At 39.7% G+C, this 19,718-nt stretch overlaps 1 protein-coding gene across 2 annotated transcripts in view; it reads left to right on the top strand.

Annotated features, from left to right (window-relative positions):
* The window catches only part of LTA4H (leukotriene A4 hydrolase), a 37,455-nt gene extending 23,730 nt beyond the window's left edge, over window positions 1–13,725 (top strand). Inside the window, exons 13-19 of one of the 2 annotated variants that reach the window (XM_008569058.1) lie at window positions 363–466; window positions 1,050–1,120; window positions 5,035–5,089; window positions 8,935–9,030; window positions 11,111–11,193; window positions 11,867–11,971; window positions 13,441–13,725. In XM_008569058.1, the coding sequence (XP_008567280.1) occupies window positions 363–466; window positions 1,050–1,120; window positions 5,035–5,089; window positions 8,935–9,030; window positions 11,111–11,193; window positions 11,867–11,971; window positions 13,441–13,558 (632 nt within the window). In that variant the 3' untranslated portion in view covers window positions 13,559–13,725. The remainder of the gene's footprint in view (window positions 1–362; window positions 467–1,049; window positions 1,121–5,034; window positions 5,090–8,934; window positions 9,031–11,110; window positions 11,194–11,866; window positions 11,972–13,440) is intronic. The other variant, XM_008569059.1, reaches the window with a different exon arrangement.
* Window positions 13,726–19,718: the final 5,993 nt, after the last annotated feature.

Genomic DNA, 19,718 nt, shown 5'->3' with positions numbered 1-19,718 from the left:
GAGACTATAGCCTGGGGAAATTTTCCTGTCCTTTGCAAGGTCAATATTTGAAACTGCAAGGTTTTGGAAAACGAGGCCCTGTGAAGTACATTTGTTTTATGCATACTTCACAATCCTCTTACCTGTAATCAGGATTTCTGATCTCCTGTCTACCAAATTATATATACTCTTCAAAGTTTAATTTAAGTCCTACCTCCTTTTTTGAACATTTTTTTTACTCTTGAAGCCCTCATTGGTTTCCCTATGCTTTGAATGTTCTCTGTGGTTAACAGTACAATGCCAAGCACCAAAAAAGGTCAAATAATTACCTTCCTATGAATTGATTTTTTTTTTTCTTTCTGTTTTTATTTTTTTACCCTTAGAGGTTTTCCTGGGATTCTTAAAGGCTTACGTTGAGAAATTTTCCTACAAGAGCATAACCACTGATGATTGGAAGGATTTCCTATATTCCCACTTTAAAGATAAGGTTGGATTTAAAAGGCTTTCTTATTTTTCATTCTCTATAATGTATCTTTATTTACTGACTATTTGATAGGCTAACTTCAGTTACTAAATAGTAGTACTGGTTCAGAATTTGCTTTAAGACTCAATCTTTCATTGCATTTTTTCCTCTTTAAAATGTGATCTCAACGACATGAACTAATGTGTGGAATTTTCCTATTTTAGAGATATCCTCAGTACTATGGTTCAGAATTTTATTTTTTATATGTATTTAATTTTCCTATTTTAATTTAACAGGATCCTAGGGATGAATATAAATTTGTTTTAGAAAAGAAACTTAGGAGAGGTGATCAATGTGTGTGTTAGCTTGATTTAATCATTCCACATAGTATACATATATCGAAATACCACATTGTACCTGTAAATATACACAATTATGATCTGGCAACTAAACATAATATTAATTAAAAGAAAAAAAAGAGACAAATTATGTCTTGACATGACAGATTAGACAGAATTATAGATTTGAGGACTTAAAAGTTTGTTTTAGATTTTTTTTCAACAGGAAAGTCATTCTGTAGCAAACTGGCTATTCTTGCTGTTAACAGGTTGATCTTCTCGATCAAGTGGATTGGAATGCCTGGCTCTACTCTCCTGGACTGCCTCCTGTCAAACCCAAGTACGTACTTACCTGCTGATGCTTTCTTTCTTGTTCTCCTGAATCCTAGAGTTCCTCAAAATACTGGAAAGAATTTTATGTCTTCCTTAAGCTGTTACTAGTTACTGGTGAAAGCATAGTTCTTAGTTGTTTGTACCTTAACCTTGAGACTAAAAGAATAATTTCTATGATTTATAAATATAAATGAGTTCAATTCATTGTAAGTAATTATTGAATGCCTCCACTTTGCACAAGGATGGTAAGAGATTTAGAGAATAAACTATTCTCCCTTCCTTCAAACTTCAGCAATAAGAAAAATAACATTTTGTAAGTGTTATGTTAATCATTACAACAGTATTATAAGTTATTAGCCCCATTTCCAGAGGAGGCAAATTAGGTTTAGCTAGGTAAAATGTCTTGCCCGAGGTTGCACAGCTAGTAAGTAGTAAGCGTTGATATTCAGACCTTGTCAGTCTCATCCTCTCCGATATAATCACTTTTAAATGAAACACCCTCCTTAAATCAGAGACCCAAACCCTGGTCTTCCGTGAGTTGTGGGAATGCTGCCTGCTGCAAGTCCCAGTCCCTCGCTGCCTTTGCTTTGGATCACTGAAATTGCCTACCGACTACTCTTCCATTAAACAGCCCAGTTTAATTGATGTAAGGGGAACAGTGGGAGATAAGGTAGAAAACAAGATGAGTCATGGCCATGTTTGTTTGTAAAGCACCTGGAATGGCCAGGCTGAGAATGGTTTGGTGGGGAAGTTATTGGAAGTTTTGAGCGTGAAAGAGATTCGATCAGAGCTCCCTGTTAACCAAGCAGTCCTGGTATCATCCACCGTGGTGGAAAACAGGGGCTCAGAAGCCCGGGAATGGGGACTGCAATAGAATTGTTTGTAACTTCGTTTTGGAAACAGGCACAAATTATCAATAAACCCTTTTAGTGTCTAAAAAAGATACCACCAAAATAATACTATTCTTTATTCCTAGCACTTTATAGTTTAAGAAGTACCATCATATATATTATCTCATTAATTCCTACAACATCCTTACTAGACATAATGAAGCCATGAAGTAATGCGGGGCATTGGGAAAAGAAATGAGCAATTGAGAGGAGAGATTTTGGGGGCTTAGAATCTATTGGGAACTGATTGACCATGGTGAGCAAAGAATTAAAAATGTCTGTGTGGAGATGCAGTAGTTAAAGATTCAGTTCAACCCAGCACATGTTTATTGAGTGGGAGGCACTATTGTGATGAATGATGAATAAGGAACTCACAGAGCAAATGTGTATGTATCAAATAGTTATAATATAATGAAAGTATTTTTTTAAATATTTTTAAGTGCTATGGTGAGGATACTAATAATTTAAGTAGTTATGGATTTGACATCAGCCTAGAGATGGTTTACAGAGAGGAATACATGAAGTAAAGTTTAGAACCTTAGTGGGTCTCCTTTTGAGAGCTAGAACAGAGGAAAGATACCAAAAATCAAAAGGAACTTTCAAAGTTTAGTTCATTGTTAAGGAAGGTGTAGGAAGAAATAATTTAAAAGTGGTAGAATGGTCAGCAGTGTGGTGGGCTGTACAATTCTGAGGGAAGAAGGATCCTGAAAAAAGAAAAGCACAGAATACGAAATTAGGAGTCTTTTCTAAGACTCTCATTTCAGTGGCTTGGTTAGGGCAAAAGACAGTCGCAGGAAGTTAAGGAGAGAATAAGCTTTTGGCTATTGCTTTTGAAATTAAGGAAATCTGAGTGAAAAGTGGGTTCTTTAAAGGTATTTCTTTTTCTTTTTTTTTTTTTTAAGATGACCAGTAAGTGGATCTCAACCCTTGGCTTGGTGTTGTCAGCACCACGCTCACTGAGTGAGCGAACCGGCCCTCCCTATATGAGATCCGAACCCGGGGCCTTGGTGTTATCAGCACCGCACTCTCCCGAGTGAGCCACGGGCCAGCCCTAAAGGTGTTTCTTTGATGTCACCGCTGCTAGATCCTTTTTGAGTCTTGGCTCATTCTAGATTTCTTAAGATTGCTTTCAAGCAATACCAAAGTGCTGGAGGAACCCTGAAATCATTCATATGCTGAGGGATCCTGTAAAGAGAGAGTATCTTAAAAAATCCCAAACCATAGAAAATGCTTTGATCCATCACAGCACAGAATGTTGGCTTCCAAGTCCCTCTGATTTTTATATTGCTCTCATCATTTGTTTATATTTAAGTCTCTCTCAAGACCATCCACTCCTCTCCAGTTCTACCACCACCACTCAGGTTCAGTCTCACATCATCATTTCCTCCTGGAAGACTGTGCACTTGTATCCATTCTGGACCCCCTCCCAACCATCCTCCACCCTAAAGCCAGAGAAAACCTTTAAAAACACAAATGTGTCATGTCATCCCCTTGCTCCTAGGCTAAGACAGAATTCTTTAACAAGGACTCCTAGGCTGCTAACACCCAGCCCCCTTTGCTTCAGTCATGGCAGTTTTGGGGCCTCTCACTCTCTCCATACTCCCTCAATCACAGGACCTGAACATGCCATTCTCTCCACCTGGAGTGCTCTTTGCCCAGTTAATTCCCATCTCAGCTCAGGAACCACTTCTTCACAGAAGCATTTCTTGACCTCTCTGACCAGGTCAAATCTCCCACTCTAGGTATCTTGGTGCTGGGTATCGCCTCTTCACACCGGTTGCCATGGTTGTAACTTTACATTTATTTGTGTGACTCTGAAGTCTTCCTCCTTTGCTGCACCGTAAGCACCACGAGAGCAAGGCTCATACCTGGTTTAGCTCATGACTTTTTTAGGACTTTGCCACGAGTGGGAGTTGCTTCCTTTCCCTGGGCTAATCCTTAACTTAATTCTTTTAATTACACTGAGAAAGAAGTTTCAGGACACTAAAAAACAGACCAGCCAAAGGTTTTCCACTGTCCTATTGTTATTTAAGAAATCAGTGCTAAGGGATGTTCTAGTTGAAGGTGATTTATTGCCTGAGCAGTCGGGGACCTCTGACCACATTTGTTTTTGAGGGCAAACAAAACGGCTTCTCTGCAGTCCCCAGGCTGACTCCCTCATGAAGATGACTGGCAGCTACTTTATCATCCCTCCTAGGGAACAAACAGGGAGTCCCAGTCACAGCTCTCTTTATGACAAGTTCAGTAGTCACTTTTAATCAAAACTTTAGTTCATTTAGGCCCTAAGGGGCAGGCACCTCTCTGTACTCTAAAACAAACATTTCACAGCAAGCAAGCATGATTTATGGACAAAGAGGGATGTTTTGCAAGAATTTGGCACACATTGCGTGTTCTTTTTCATTGTTGCAAAATGTACAATTTATTTTCTAAGGTGAGAATACACAAATATTGGTGTAATTTGCTTTGCTTAATGATCACAGTGTGTTAATTCCACTTTCTTCTGAAAAGAAAGGAATGACATCATCACATGATGATTTCAGAGTCTGTCAAGGGTCTAGTGTCTAGAACCTGTCACATAGCGGGTTCTAGCAGATTTGTTGAGTGATTACGTGGTTGAAAGAACAGAAAGTAAAATCCAGGAGCACAAGAACATTGTGTTCTTCATCATGTTGTCCTGAATGCCTAGAACTGCTCCTGCCATGCTGTAAACATGAAATATGCTCAGCTGGCTCCAACTGCTTTAACATTTGCTACTTGAGCATATGACGGTCTTTTGCTTAGATGCTTGGCATTCTCTCTGAAGGATAGTCAGGTGTTTCATTAGTATGGTATCCACTTGGATGTGTGAGTTCTTAGATTATGCCAGTAATATTTAGGTCAGGGAAAAGATTTCCTACCTCCATATTTTGGAGTTCGTTATTTGAAAGGAACTTTGAAATTTAAGTATGTTCTATAGCTTTAAAACTGCATTTATGCAAAAGCACGTGCGTTTTAATCAAATTTAATCTTTAATATTTTTTCATCTTTGCAGTTATGATATGACTCTGACAAATGCTTGTATTGCCTTAAGTCAAAGATGGATTACTGTAAGTACTAATGTGTGAAGGGTCTTTTACTGCTTTTAGAATTGTACAAATATGTCTCTTCTTATGAAGGAGGGTGGGTGGGTACTTTAAGTCATAAACAGTTGTATTTGGAAAAGCTATTTGAAAGTCAGGTTTGTCCAAGGTGATACTATATCTACCCTCAATGTATAAAATTAAGTTTCGTGGGGGAAAAAATAGACATTGATGGCATTAGTTCTGATTTTTATTTTTTCTTTCCAACTCTTAAAGAATGTGCAAAAATATTTGCATTTTACCTTTCTTCTTTCTTCACAAATCATTTATAAGATACTACTCCAAATATAGCAATTTTATATACCAGGTAAATCTAAAATAGTCTTGGGTAACTACCAATGCCAGCTATTAGCAATGGGAAGAATTGAAGCCCTTTTGCTCTGCCAGTAGCTTTGTTCATTTCTATGAAACTTCCTAAAGACAAGCTTCTTTGTGTATGTACTGAAACATAACCCCTAGAGAAACCAGAGCGAAGATACACCTTGGATAATTCTTTAATGAAAAATAACAGAAAATTTAGGAATAATTTTATTCTGATTATTTGCAACAAACTTAGGCGTTGCCATTTGAAAACTTGTTTCTAAAGTTTATTTAACCAGTATTTCTTAGCAATCTTCTATATAAAAAATCCTGTGCCACACACTATGAAAAGTACAGAGATGGACTTAGCTTTGAAGCGTCTATAGTTTAATTAAAGAAATTAGATTTATACATAAATAACTGGAATGCTAAGCAGTAAGTGATGAGCAGCATGAGAAAGATTACAGATGAAGTAATAGACCCACAGAAGTAGCCATTACCTCCACCAGGGTAGGGGAATTGGAATTAGCTGCAGTATCCAAGAGAGCTTCTTACAGGAGAGGATATTTCAGGTAGGTATGAATATGATTTGGACATGGATGAGGTGCAGGACATTCTGAGCGGGAAGGACAGTATTTTAAAAAAGTATTTTATTAAAAATAGCAACTCAACATAGTATTTATAGAAATTTATTTTTCTTTGCCATTCTTCTTTCATCAATTTACCTGTTAGTTAATACAATCGCATTATTACAGACACAACTGACATAAGCACATTTGGAAACACATACAGCAGACGTAGTGTATGAATGAACAGGTGGGAGCAAAAGAGCACAGGTACCGAGGGCGGCCCACCCACTCCCAGTGTCCCTGTGCCCTGGGCATCAGTCAGCTCATTTCACAGAGGGAATGGAGAGTATTAGTTCATCTGATGAGTCTGTTTTTAGTGGAGCTCATTTAAGAAAGCTTTGACTGTATTTGTTTACTTCTCTATTTCTTCCACCAGACTATAAACTCCTTGCGAGCGGGAATTGTTTTTATTCCTCTCTGTATGCCCAGGGCCATCCACATTTATTCATTGTGGGGTGAATACATCAATTAGTAGAGAGAAAACAAATTTGTAAAGATAGATTAGCTCCCTGTCTCAGAAGGAATTTAAAACATAATCTGTAGGCAACAGTGATCCTTAAAGGTTTTTGAATTGCAACAAAGTGATCAGAGTTGTGTGTTAGGATCATTAATCTGGCAGTGTAATACATAGGCTCAGTTAAGGTGGGAAGTTAGAGTTAGTGAGAAGGCCAGCTAGGAAGTATCAGTAGTAGTTCAGGTAAGAAAATTTGAGAGGTTTGAATTAGAACAGTACAGGAGGAAATATTGATTTGAAAGAGATTTTTGTGGTTAATTTCATAACCAGTTAAGAATTCAAAAACTGATTAATCGTGAAGGATAAGAAAGGGGAATAGAAAGCTCCAGGTATTGGAAAAACACACTTAGATCCAGAAGAAGGAAGAAAAAACAGATCAAGAGTAAGGCAAATCAGGAAAATGAATCACAAACCAAGGGAGAAGATACTATAATTTAAAATAAAATATTAACATCTTTTTGGAGACTCTCATAACATCCATAAAAAAGGTAGAGCATTATTAACTCTTTAGAGCTAAGGTCAAGTTTGTTTGTTGTTGTTGTTTTGGAAGGAAGGAAGTAATAAAGTCTTCTGAATAGCTACCTACCAGACAAGTAGGCTGGTCGAGCACATGGGTACCTCCACTGTCTTTGTCTGGAGTAGTATTGACTTCTGATTAGAGGAGTGGTTAATTATGTGCTCTTTCTAAATAATTTAGAAAGGCTTAATTATTTCCATCCGAGGAGAGAAATATGGAAACAGATCTTGCCACAGATAATGCTTTGCTCTTCTGCATGACACAAGACTTGTCATGGAGAAAAGTAGATATCTGTGGGAAGCACGATTTCTTAACAACAACGTGAATATGTTAGAGCCCTTTGTTTTAATTTGAAAAATGTATTCCAATTTACCTGATGCTAAATAAAACTGCTACTGATTCCTGCTCAGATATTCCTTTGGGGCCAGCAGCTAAGGTGGATAATTACAAATAGTTCAATATCAATAAGAGCAGGAAGTGTTGGGGACAGAACAAGGACATTGTCATCAGTAGTGCACTCTTTTCCGTATGTATTTTATTTCTCAATTTTTCTTAAATATTAAATGCAGAATATATACATATATATTAAATATATTTGTAAGGTATAAAAATCACCTGTAAAACAACACCTGTGTACCCTACCACTAGCATAAGAAATAAAAGCTTATCGGTACCTTGAAGCATCCCTCCCCATCTCATCCCCCTCTCTACTGATCTTGCTGACCCATCAAGGTCACCATTATCCTGAATTTTGGTTTTTCATTCCTTTCTTGTAATGTTTTTACCACATATAAATATATCCTTAATTAATATATAGTTTAGATTTGTGTGTTTTTAGCAGAGAATGAGATAGAGCGGTAAGTTCTGATATTAAGGTGAGGTTCTAAATGGGAAGGAAGTTTTGATATTAAAGGGAGTTCTGAAGGGGGAGGAAGATACAAAATAAGTAGTTCTTTAAAAGGATATATATATATGTATGTATATATTACATGTCCTGGAAGGATATATTGGAACTATTAATACTGGTTACTGAGGAGTAAGAGAGAGGGAGCAAAAGCAGAGGAATTTTTCATTTTGTCCTGTTTGATTTTTTAACATTTGCATATATTTCTCATAAAATTAGCGGGGAAAACCTTTGTTTAAAAGGATTTATAACTAGTTTTAAAATATTTAAAAATATTTATTTTGATGAGTTTTATTTAATATTCCTTAATCACATCCCCAAAGATTTTTGGCAGCAAATACTAATTTGAAAAGTGCAGATCTACTTTTGTTTTTCTTAGATGATTTCCAAGATTAAATGGGGAAAATAGAATGTGTGGGGATGGAGGGAATCATCAGTTTCCCTGAATTCATTAGTGTGATATTAAGAAAAGTATGCCATTTGCTCCTTTACCCACAGTTTTTAGTTGGCCTATAAATTAGTTGACATGCTTTTTGTAATGTTTCTTTGCTTTGGTAATCTCTATACCTTGAATGGTACAAAAATGTCAAAAGTTTCCTCCATTCTTACTATTAATGGTCTAATTTTTCTTAAGTAATATAGATTTTTGGAGTCATATCAGCCTTTAAAGTGATAATAACTCAATCTCAGGATTATTGAAGTATCTCAAGCTTAAATTTATTTTGTACAGTCTTGTACATCCACATATGTATGCCTTTTTCTTAATTTTTATGGAGTCATATCAGCCTTTAAAGTGATAATAACTCAATCTCAGGCTTAAATTTATTTTGTACAGTCTTGTACATCCACATATGTATGCCTTTTTCTTAATTTTTACTTGCCTGTCAGATAAACCCAAAAATATCAAACTGTACACAAACAGAAATAACCAGGTAACATTTTTTTTAGGCCAAAGAAGAAGATTTAAATTCATTCAATGCCACAGACCTGAAAGATCTCTCTTCTCATCAGTTGAATGAGTTTTTAGCACAGATGCTTCAGAGAGTAAGTACTAGCTCAAAGCATTAGAAATTAAAATGGACATAACGGCACAGCACTTATGTTGTACCCAACTTGGAAAAAAAATATTAATGTGGAAGTTAATGGAAAAAATTAATGTATAAAGTTGAATTATTTATTGAAAATAATTTTTGGTTGAATGCCTACTGTGTTTGGTATTGTGCTAAATATAAAAATATGGAAGAATGTATCTTGTCCTCAAAACACTCATAATCTAGTAGGAAAGGTAACACATGGAAAATTCAGCCATAAAAGGAAGTATATTTTAGGTATCATTTGAGAAAAACTTAGTGAAGAAGAGCTCCCTTCCACCTGAAGTTGTCCAGGAAGGAGTTTTGGAGGAGGGGGACCTGGTCTGAGCAGCGCAGTGTTGGAAGGGAGGTAGACATGTGGCTGGAGGGAGCAGCAAGTGGCCCATTGAAGCAGGAGGAAGCCACAGCACCAGGTGAGGAAGTTAATGAAGGTAGCACCAGAAAGGCTGGTAGGGTCGGAGGTGATGGGTCTTGAATGCTAAGCTAAGAATTTTGGATTTTATTCTGGTCAGTAGGAAAAGATTTAAAAATATTAACAGGAGTGTCACTTGACGAAATGGCAGGTTATGAAAATGGATCTCCTGGTGATATGAAGGCTGTTACTGGAGAAGTTAGTTGTGAGACTCAGCGGAGTACAGGACAGAGGAGTGAGCTGGTGGGAAAAGAGAGAACAGGACAGAGAAGGGAGAGATTGCACAGGATAAAAGTGTAGAGTTTGGCGACTGACTGGTTCTGGGGGTTAGCAGGAGAGAGAGCCCAAGCAGATTTGAAGGTTTCAAACCCAGGTAATTAAAAAAATATATGAAACTGAAAGGAGACGCTGCAGTTAGGAGATAATGACTCAGTCTCATTAACATGTATTACATTAAAGCTCTTTGGTCTGAGGACCTTGAGAGGGATGGAGAAGATTTGGAACAGAACTTCCTGTGGAACTGTTGCCAAAATGAGGAATAGGATTTTGAGGCAACAGATACCCCATCAAAGAGAGAATGAGTTTTGCATGCCTCGGGTTATCACGGTTTCATAAATTTCTGTAGCACGGCAGTGTGGCCTAGGACCTGGAAGAGGGGAATTGTGATGGGATGCCTCAGGAACGGGCATGGCGAAGGGGAGAGTCAGGGAGCCTCGGAGGGGATCCTAACTGGTTGGTGTACAGGGGTGGACTTGGACTTGAGTGTGTTCATAAGGGAGCTAATAAACTAAATAATTTGGGATGGGCCTAGCAGTTAATGAGAGCAGAGATGGCTAGAGAGTGTGGAGCAAGAGTCTTGTAAGGCAGGAGGTCATGGCTGGGGAGGAGAGTTACCATGCCATATGGCATCTCTGCCTGTACCCCGCAGGCACCTCAGACTCCCTACTTATCCAAACTTAAGGTTATCCTTTCTTTTCTTTACCTAAACTTGTTCTCCCTTTTAGCATGTAGTTAAGAAGGGTATAGAAGGTTTATGAATCCCCTGAAATTGTGTGTAGAATTTTGGATTTATATGGTAAATGTATTTTTCCCCTAGGGAAAGGGTCCATATATCCATCAGATTCTCAAAGGTGTCTATAATATATAAGTTTAGGAACTGCCATTTTGTAGGTTCACAGATAATTTAAAAGGGATTTCAGAGGAAATATACAAACATAAAGCTGGGGGGGATCAGTGAGAAAAAATTAAGGAACTGATTTAATCTAAAGAATGGAATAAATTTTAGATAGATAAGGTATAGGTAAAAACTTGAAAGACTCTGGGAAGCGTCTGAAAGACAGTATTTATATATACTAAAAAGTCTGAGGAGCGTAATTCTCATTTAATTCTCTAAGCATCTCACGAAGGAAATTACCCCTGTGCTCCCAGTAGAACATCCTCATCCAGAATTAAGTTTGCACAAAATTTACTTTAGCGTGCATTTTTCTTTTATTTTTATCTAGCTTATTTCTACATTATAAACTACTTAGGACTTTAATCTGGCTAAGAATTTCTCTCCAGCTCCTTTCTTCCAAGGAATCCTGTTGAAATGATCCGTTATACTTCTTTATTTTGCCCTTAGGCACCTCTTCCCTTGGGGCACATAAAGCGAATGCAAGAGGTGTACAACTTCAATGCCATTAACAATTCTGAAATACGATTCAGGTACATCATTTTAACTTGTCTCTGTGGAAGAAAGCAGAAAACTAGCGTAAAAGGTGGAGAAAGGGAAAGCAGAGTATGAGACATACATGAGTTGTGAGAAATCCTTGTCAAATTTACTGCATCTATATGAATAATTATAGTAGTATTTAAGGAATAGTTGCAATATCTGCAAGATGATAGTACTAATCTTTTTGTTAGATTTTTATTTTAAGCTTCTCTTGCCTTAAAAAAAAATTAGAATGAAGGATTTAGGGGTAAATAGGCTTTCTTTCACAACCAGCCACATAGACTCGGAAATGGGAATGGTTAGAAATCTTTGATTTTGTTATGTTTTAATCTTTTGTAATTCAGGTTTGTAGTATGAGGCTTAAACCAAAGTTTAGTTCCTTCAGAGATCGGATTTATAAAGTACATGAGCACCTTCCTCATCCCAGCCTTTTAAAACATATGATCTTTTTCAAGAACCAATTCCTCTTCCTTCTCTTCTCCGGTTATTAAGTTGTACGTGAAAGGATTTGGGTTTCTCAGAATAAAGACACACCATAAAGTGTTATATAATATAACTGTAGTGAGATTATTCTTCATTACACAAGTGATATTCACATATACCTGCCATATCCTGTCCCTTCCTCCTCATTTTCTACCCCATGCCCCCTAAAACTCCTCCTCTCAGATGGCTGCGGCTCTGTATTCAATCGAAGTGGGAGGAAGCAATCCCTTTGGCTCTAAAAATGGCAACTGAGCAAGGAAGAATGAAGTTTACACGACCCTTATTCAAGTAAGAACCGCATCACACTATGCTCTGAATTTACATAAGGAATGGGAAGAAAAGTCTTAAACGTTTTTATTGTGGTTAAAATGCTTTGTAAAATGCAAAGCTATATAAGAGATTTTTTTAAATAGGTTAAAGCTTCTCGATATAATTTTAGAATAGGAGTTCACACTTCTGAGTCTTTCAAACTTGAGATAATTCTGTTAGCTTTTCTAGAAGCATTACATACGGATTACCTATTATGGGCAAAATAGTGTTAGACACTGATGATAGGAAATAAATTGAAGACGGGCTTATAGACACAGAAAGATTTTTAAAAGCAAGTAGAGGATAATTGGTGAGTAGGTAGGGACAAGAAAAAGAGTGAAATGAAATGCAAGGAGAAATGAGCAGATAAAGCAAAATTTTTTGATCCAAATGTTGCTAAGAGGTGGAAGAGTAGGTCGCTTGACAGAAAAAGGAATGCTTAGTAAATGGGAAAAAATTGTATCTTAGAAGCAAGGTACAATTTAAGACTATCTCTGAAGTTCTTTGACTATGGATTTGGCCTGAATTCTGAAAAAAATATAATCATGACATAAATATCCATGATTAATCCGTTTGTTTTTCATTTACTTTACAAATATAATAAAATTCATTCAGCAAAACAAGTCACTATTTTTTTTGATGTAGCCACAAATTTAATTCTTAAGTATTTTAAAGTATATTTTATATATCTTACATAATTAAAACCCATCTAGCTTTGAATTGAATAAAGTATATGTTAAGTAGATTTTAAACAATGTACCTTTTGTGGGAAAGATTAATATTTCTGTCTTATGATTTATAAATAGTAGTTATATTAAAAATGACTAATCCTACGTTTTCTACGGTCCGTCCTGTTTATTTAACATAACATTATTATTAGTTCACTGTTGTCAGTATTTTTACTCTCAATTGTTTGAAGTTTTCAGAAATTCTTTTTATAAATTTAGTATTTTTATACTCTTAAAATCTTGATTTAAAAAATAAACTTTCAAAAGCAATTTGCTAAAAAGACAGTCTTCGAGTTTCACTCTGTCATACAGGGCTGATATTTAGCCAGGAGGTGAGAGGACACTGTTCAAATAATAAAATACTTCCATGTTGCTTGGCAAATAGCCACTGTCCAGCCTCTTGGCCCTTCCCTGCAACTCCCCACAAAATATCTGTGATCTGCAAGTTTAAGGGTCAATATCTGGTAGAGCAGGAGCCCTTTAGGTCCCTGTGGCAGGGGCACAGCCATCAGATTGGCTGGGACTGGTGCCTTGTTTGGGTGCTATTTGGCTATCATGTTGGCCATCAGTCTTTAATTTAATCTTGGGTATTGACATGTTCTTGTCCTCTTTCTCCCTCTCCTTCTCCCTGTCCCCCTCCCTCCGTCTCTTTCCCTTTCTCTCTCTCTCTCTTCTCTGTCCTCTTTCTTTCCTTTCTTTCTTTTTCTTCCTTTTTTGCAGGGATCTTGCTGCCTTTGACAAATCCCATGACCAAGCTGTCCGTACCTACCAAGAGCACAAAGCAAGCATGCATCCCGTGACTGCAATGCTGGTGGGGAAAGATTTAAAAGTGGACTAAGGACTTGTCTGTTGCTGGTTTTAGAAATTTCTCTTTTTAAAATTGAATTCTTAAAGAAATGTAAAACTTCAGCTCACATTATAATTAAAAATGTCTTTTTAGTTCTGGCTTTTGATTGTTTTGTCAGTGATTTTGCTAAAATAAAGCTGAGGTACCATTTTTTAATATAATGGCGTGCTTTATCTAAAGTAAATTTGAGTTTTCTGCAAACCAAAAATGCAACTCGATTAGAATTTTGCTTTTTAAATAACCTTAAACATGAACACTCAGTTGAGTTTTCTCACCACCTACCTGGTGGACATAGGATGGACTCTCTTACCAAAATGTGTAGGAGCTCTGTGCTCCCCACTCCTGGATCCATCCTGCTGATCCAGTGGACTTGTTCTGGTCTCCTGTCTTTCAGGGGCCAGATGGTCACCCTAAATATCAGTACTCCCCATCAGTTCCTCAGGTATCCTTCTGACAATCTGTTCAGCATGCCTCCTTTCCTCCTCAGTGGCCAGCAAACATTCATACAGCATATAGAAACATATATTGAAAACAATATAACGACTTGAGCCAAATAAAAGACAAGAATAACAGAAGCACCCCTGTGAATGCAATGTAGTGCCCCAGGTGCTTTGGCATGCAGCTGGGGAACGACTGCTGTTTTGGTTAGGATTCTTTTATTGCAAGTAACAACAACCCAAATGACTGGAAGTCAGAAAGGGAAGAGGAAGATTATTTTAAGGATACAAAGGACAAGGTGGTTATCTGAACCTGTAGACAGACAGAAGGGGACTGATACCCAGGACTGCAGGCCGTCAGTCCTCTTGTCTCGTCTCTGCTTCTCTTAGTCCACATTGTATAGTCTGGCCACCCTCCAGCTTTACTGTTGCAAATAGTTCTGACCACATGGAAAGACCATCTCAATTCCAAATGCCCAGAGGTGAGACTCTGACCCAGGTTGGGTCCACCCCTGGCCAAATAAACTCTATCCCAGAGAAATGGTGTCTTAGAGGATGAGAGTAGGTGGGGGGCCATTTCATGTTGCTTGTAACAGAATACCTGAAACTGGGCAATTTATAAAGAAACAAAATCTATTTCTTACAGTTTCAGAGGTTGGGAAGTCCAGGGTCCAGGGGCGCAATCTGGTGAGGGCCTTTATCTTGATAGGGGCTCTCAGCAGAGTCACAAGGCAGTGCAGAATATCGCATGTCAAGGGGTGAGCAAGAGCACATTTCCATATGCTTTCTTCCTCTCCTTATAAAGCCCCCAGTCTACTCCCTGAGAACCCAGTCAATCATTAACCAATTAATCCATGAATGGATTAACCCATTCATGAAGACAGAGTCCTCATGATTCAATCACCTCCCAAAGACCCAACCTTTCAAATTCCATAGTCCAATTTTCCATCCTCTTAAACTCTGCCACAATGGGGCAAGTTTCAATGAGTTTTGGGGAGATATTCAAACCATAGCATTCTGCCCCTGGTCCCCCAAAACTCATGTCCTTCTCACATACAAATACAATCATTACATACCTATAATCCCAAAGTCTTAACTCATTCCAGGGCCTGGTCTGTTAGCTCAGTTAGAGTGCAGTGCTGATAACATCAAGGTCAAGGATTCAGATCCCCATCTGGGCCAGCTGCCAAAAAAGAGTATCACAGAACATATTAACTCATTCCAGCACCAATTCAGAAGTCCAAAGTCTCATCTGAGAAATCAAAACAAGTTATCTACTTCCAGGATACAATAATGGGACAGGCAAAGGGTACATATTCACATTCCACAAGGGAGCAACAGAAGAGAAAGGGGAAACTGGCCCAAAGGAAGTCCAAAACCCAGCAGGGCAGGCATTAAATCTTAAAACTGGAGAATAATCTGCCTTAACTCCAGGTTTGGCATCCTCTGCACACTGGCATGGGTTTGGGCCCCCAAGGCCTCAGGCAGCCCTGTCCCTATGGCTTTCCTGGGCTTAGCCCACACTTACGCTCCCCCTGGCTGGCGCTGCACACTGGTAGGTCTACAGTTCTGGGGTCTTGGTGGTGGTCCTGCTCCCACGGCAACAGTATGCATAGCCCTGGTGAAGGTTCTCTGTGAACCCCACCCAAAAGTTCTAAGGCAGTGACTAAAGTCTTAAAATCAAAAGGAGCAAACACCTGGAAGGTGAGGCAGTTATCAAAGGGACAAATTCCTGGCCGTTCCTGGAGTCCTGAGATTTCTCCCTTCCTCTCACTCTCCCTAGTTCTTCTGTCCTTGAGCACATGTCTACACTGCAGTGTGATTCTGTTTCTCAAGGCTCTGTTCTCACTTGTCTTCCTTTTCCTTGCCAGGAACACCAGAGAAAAGAGTTCAGCTCAAATCCCTGGTATATAATCACATTCTAAGTGATTAGACTGTAGCAAATCCATGCACCCAAATAATGCCTTTTAGGCCTTCTTCTGCCCTATAAGCTTACAAGACAAACCCTAAGCTAACATCATTTTTCAGTGATCACTTACTAGTAATACTGAAAGTGAATTGGGGCAAGGGAAGTTTGGAGGGTGGTGTGGAAGGGTGCTGTAAAGAAGGTAGAGGGTGCTAAAGACACACTCGTCCACCTACAGGCCTGCTGAGGGCCAGCTCAGTGGAGTTCACATTTCTTCAGTTCAGCTAATGAGCATATATTGCGTGTCTTCCTGCCGGGTCAGATATACACATAATTACTGGATGAACAAAGATAAGTATCTTCTAGATAATGCTAAAGAAGAGGTATGCTAAACCAGCCTGGAGAAGAAGTACTTAACCCAACCAAAGGGTTCAGAAAATGTTTCCTGGAGAAGTCCTAAGGTGACACTTAAGGAATAAGAAATATCTACCCAAGCAAAGAAAGTTGGAAAGTATGTTCTAGGTAGAAAGAGAACATAAGTAAGTCTCTGCTCCATGATATCCAGGGCCTGAGTTTAGAATCCTCAAACAACTTGAGGGTGACTTAAATTGCTGCGAGCTGTTATCATCTAGAAGCTTCTTTCCTCACATGTCTGATGCCTGGGCTGGGATCACTCAAAAGCTGGGCTCAGCTGGGACTGTCAACTAGAGTGCCCAGTAGTTTGAGTTTTCTTCCACCATGGTGTGGGTAGGGGGTGTTGGGAAAAATAGGAAAATGTCAGGGCCCCTCGGGTGTTTGGAACCTTGCTGAGCATTTGCTGTAAATATCCTCAGGTGTTCCGTGTTACTACTTAGTGTAAGTTGTGTGTGGGCACCCAGGTGTCCAGGGTTGTGGACTTAGGTATAAAGGACTCACAGCTCTGATCCACAGTGCTTCTCAGAACTCTCAGAGAAGCCGCTAGGATAGTTGCTCCTAGATCTGAATAAAACCCATTCATTTTTCTATACCTACGGCTCCTAGAACCTTTTTTTTTTCCCTATTACCTAGCTCACAGACCCGTGTGTGGAGGGTTTGTAACCCAATCTGTGTAACAGACTTGAGGGGTCTGTAAGCCCTAGCTTTACAATTGGCGTAGTTGGCAGGATATTTGAGTAGGTACAGGAGCCAAAAGACCCTTGGAGAGGGAGGAAATGTGGCTACTCCTGAATATGTTGTGCCCTCTGGCCACTTTCCTGTTGACTGGGGTCTGGTTGCTGCTTACTATACTGCAAGTCAGCATAGACCAGGCACTCCATGAAGCAGTACGGCCTTGGAGAGCCCCTTGGGAGGGGTAGGAAATATGGCTATCCTTGAGCATATGGTGCCTGGTGGCCACTTTTCTGCTGACTGGAGCCTGGCTACTGCTCGCTATGCTACAAATGGATCGAGATTTAAAACAGAAAGCAGAGCTGTTGGAAGCACGGATAATCTGTCTGGAGGATGACGTGCTGCGACTTAGCACCCCTGCCTCTCACACCTGGAAGAACGACAAACCCAGTGGTGAGTTGGAGGAGACTTTGTGCCTCCAGGCATGACCTGTTGTGCACCAGAAACTGAAACATAAGCAGCCTATAGGACCAGGTGAACAACCGGCAGGTGATCCACAGGTAACTAAATTCACTACCTATGTCCCATATACCCAGGTTGAATTAGTTGATTTAGGGAGACAGTTCTGGCAGAAACAGGGGGAGCCCCTAGCTGCTTGGCTGCTCGGTAGAAACAGGGGGAGCCCCTAGCTGCTTGGCTGCTGTGGTTATGGAACCTAGGGGTGGATAGTGTGATGTGCTCTGGTGAGGAGATGGAAAAACTGGCCTCTATTACCATGCACCCATCCCTGAGGCAGCTGCTGCAGAATAGCTGCAGATACACACAAGGGCCAGATAATCACTCCTTAATGGAATGGGTGAGTGCAGCTGCCCGAACCATGTGGGCAAATGCTGGGGAACTGCCGAGGACTGTGAGTAAATGGCCAACATATACTGACTTGGTTCAAATAATTTGGGAGCTGGGGATGAGGCAGTCCATGTTTAATGTGAACACCCGTGGCCCAGATGATGAAAATTTTACAGGCAGCATGAGAGACATAGTGCTGCAAAATGCCCCACCAACATCCTTTGGGTCACTGATGGCCATACTGGCCCCATACATTGGTCATCCTATACATGAAGTAAAGACCATGATAGCCAGCCTGGGTGAAATAGAGGAGAAAAGACAAGCAAAAGAGGTCCGGAAGGTGGCTAAGACCCAACCCCTAAGAAATTATCAGGATCTTATCCTGAGGGGACCAAGCAAGACTAGCTGTAAGCAGATGTGGCTTGACTTGCTTGCAGCAGGGGTTGATGGCAAGAAAATTGACTGGCAGCCAAATGTGGTCCTGTTTGCCTTGTGGCAGCAATTACACCCTGAACAGCATTTCACTAAACGTCCAGAAACAGGTAGCAAAGTGTGCTTGGTGGACTTAAAGGATTTTTTGATTGCTTCTGAGGAGGTGGATGAAATGTTCAGTTTGATTAGGGAGCAGGCCAAGGTCCTTGTCTTTTGAGGGCAGGTGAGGACTGGAGGCCTCACATTGAATTGACAATACACTGGTCAAGGACTAATGTGCAATGTATTTTGGTGTTGGCAGATACAGGCGCAGAATGTAGCCTGATACATGGCAATCCAGATAAGTTTCCAGGGGCCACAGTTCATATAGATGGATATGGAGGACATACTATTGAAGTCAAAGCTGTGTCACTGCCATTAAGCATAGGATGATTGTCCCCTCATGTGTATACTATATATATATCCCCAGTAGCTGAGTACATCTTGGGTATGGATGTACTTTATGGCTTGCACCTGCAAACAACAGCTGGAGAGTTTCGGCTATGACTACGGACAATAAAGCCTGTGTTATGGGGATATGCTAAACACGACCCACAGGTGTTACCCCAGCCAAGATGTGTGATTAATATAAAGCAGTATCACCTGCCAGGAGGACATGCAGAGATAAGTGCCACTATATTGGAATTAGAAAAAATTGGCATTATTCGTCCAGTTCATAGCCCATTTAATGCTCTGGTATGGCCAGTGAAAAAACCTGATGGCACCTGGAAAATGACTGTAGACTATTGAGAACTAAACAAAGCAGTGCCTCCTCTGCATGCAGCTGTGCCTTCGGTTCACGACTTGATGGATCAGCTGATGACTCAGCTGGGGACTTATCATTATGTATTGGACCTTGCAAATGCTTTCTTCTCTATTCCAATCTCAGCCGATAGCAAAGATCAGTTTGCCTTCACCTGAGAAGGGAGACAGTGGACCTTTCAAGTATTGCCCCAAGGTTATCTGCATAGCCCAACCATTTGTCATGGTTTAGTGGCTGGGGACCTAGCCAAGTGGACAAAGCCGAGCATGGTTACAATGTTTCACTACATTGGTGATGGTGTTGTTAACCTCTGATTCTCTTACAGATTTAACCCAGGCAGCTCCAACATTGCTAAGCCATTTGGAATAATGTGGGTGGGCTGTGAATACAGCCGAAGTACAGGACCTGGGCTGTCAGTCAAATTCTTAGGAGTAGTCTGGTTGGGTAAGACAAGGGTCATCCCAGAAGCTATTGTAGACAAGATACAGGCATACCCTCAACCCACAACTGTAGCTCAGCTACAGACATATTTGGGAATTCTGGGGTATTAGAGAGCTCTTGTACCCCATATGGCTCAAATGGCACACCCACTGTATGCATTAACAAAGAAAGGAGTCCCCTGGGATCGGATTGAGGAAGTAG

This window comes from Galeopterus variegatus, unplaced genomic scaffold (genome assembly GCF_000696425.1).
Source record: "Galeopterus variegatus unplaced genomic scaffold, G_variegatus-3.0.2 Scaffold461, whole genome shotgun sequence".
NCBI classification, from domain to species: Eukaryota; Metazoa; Chordata; class Mammalia; order Dermoptera; family Cynocephalidae; genus Galeopterus; species Galeopterus variegatus.
The sequence above is the reverse complement of the archived record's forward strand: the minus strand, read 5'-3'. Positions and strand labels throughout refer to the sequence as shown.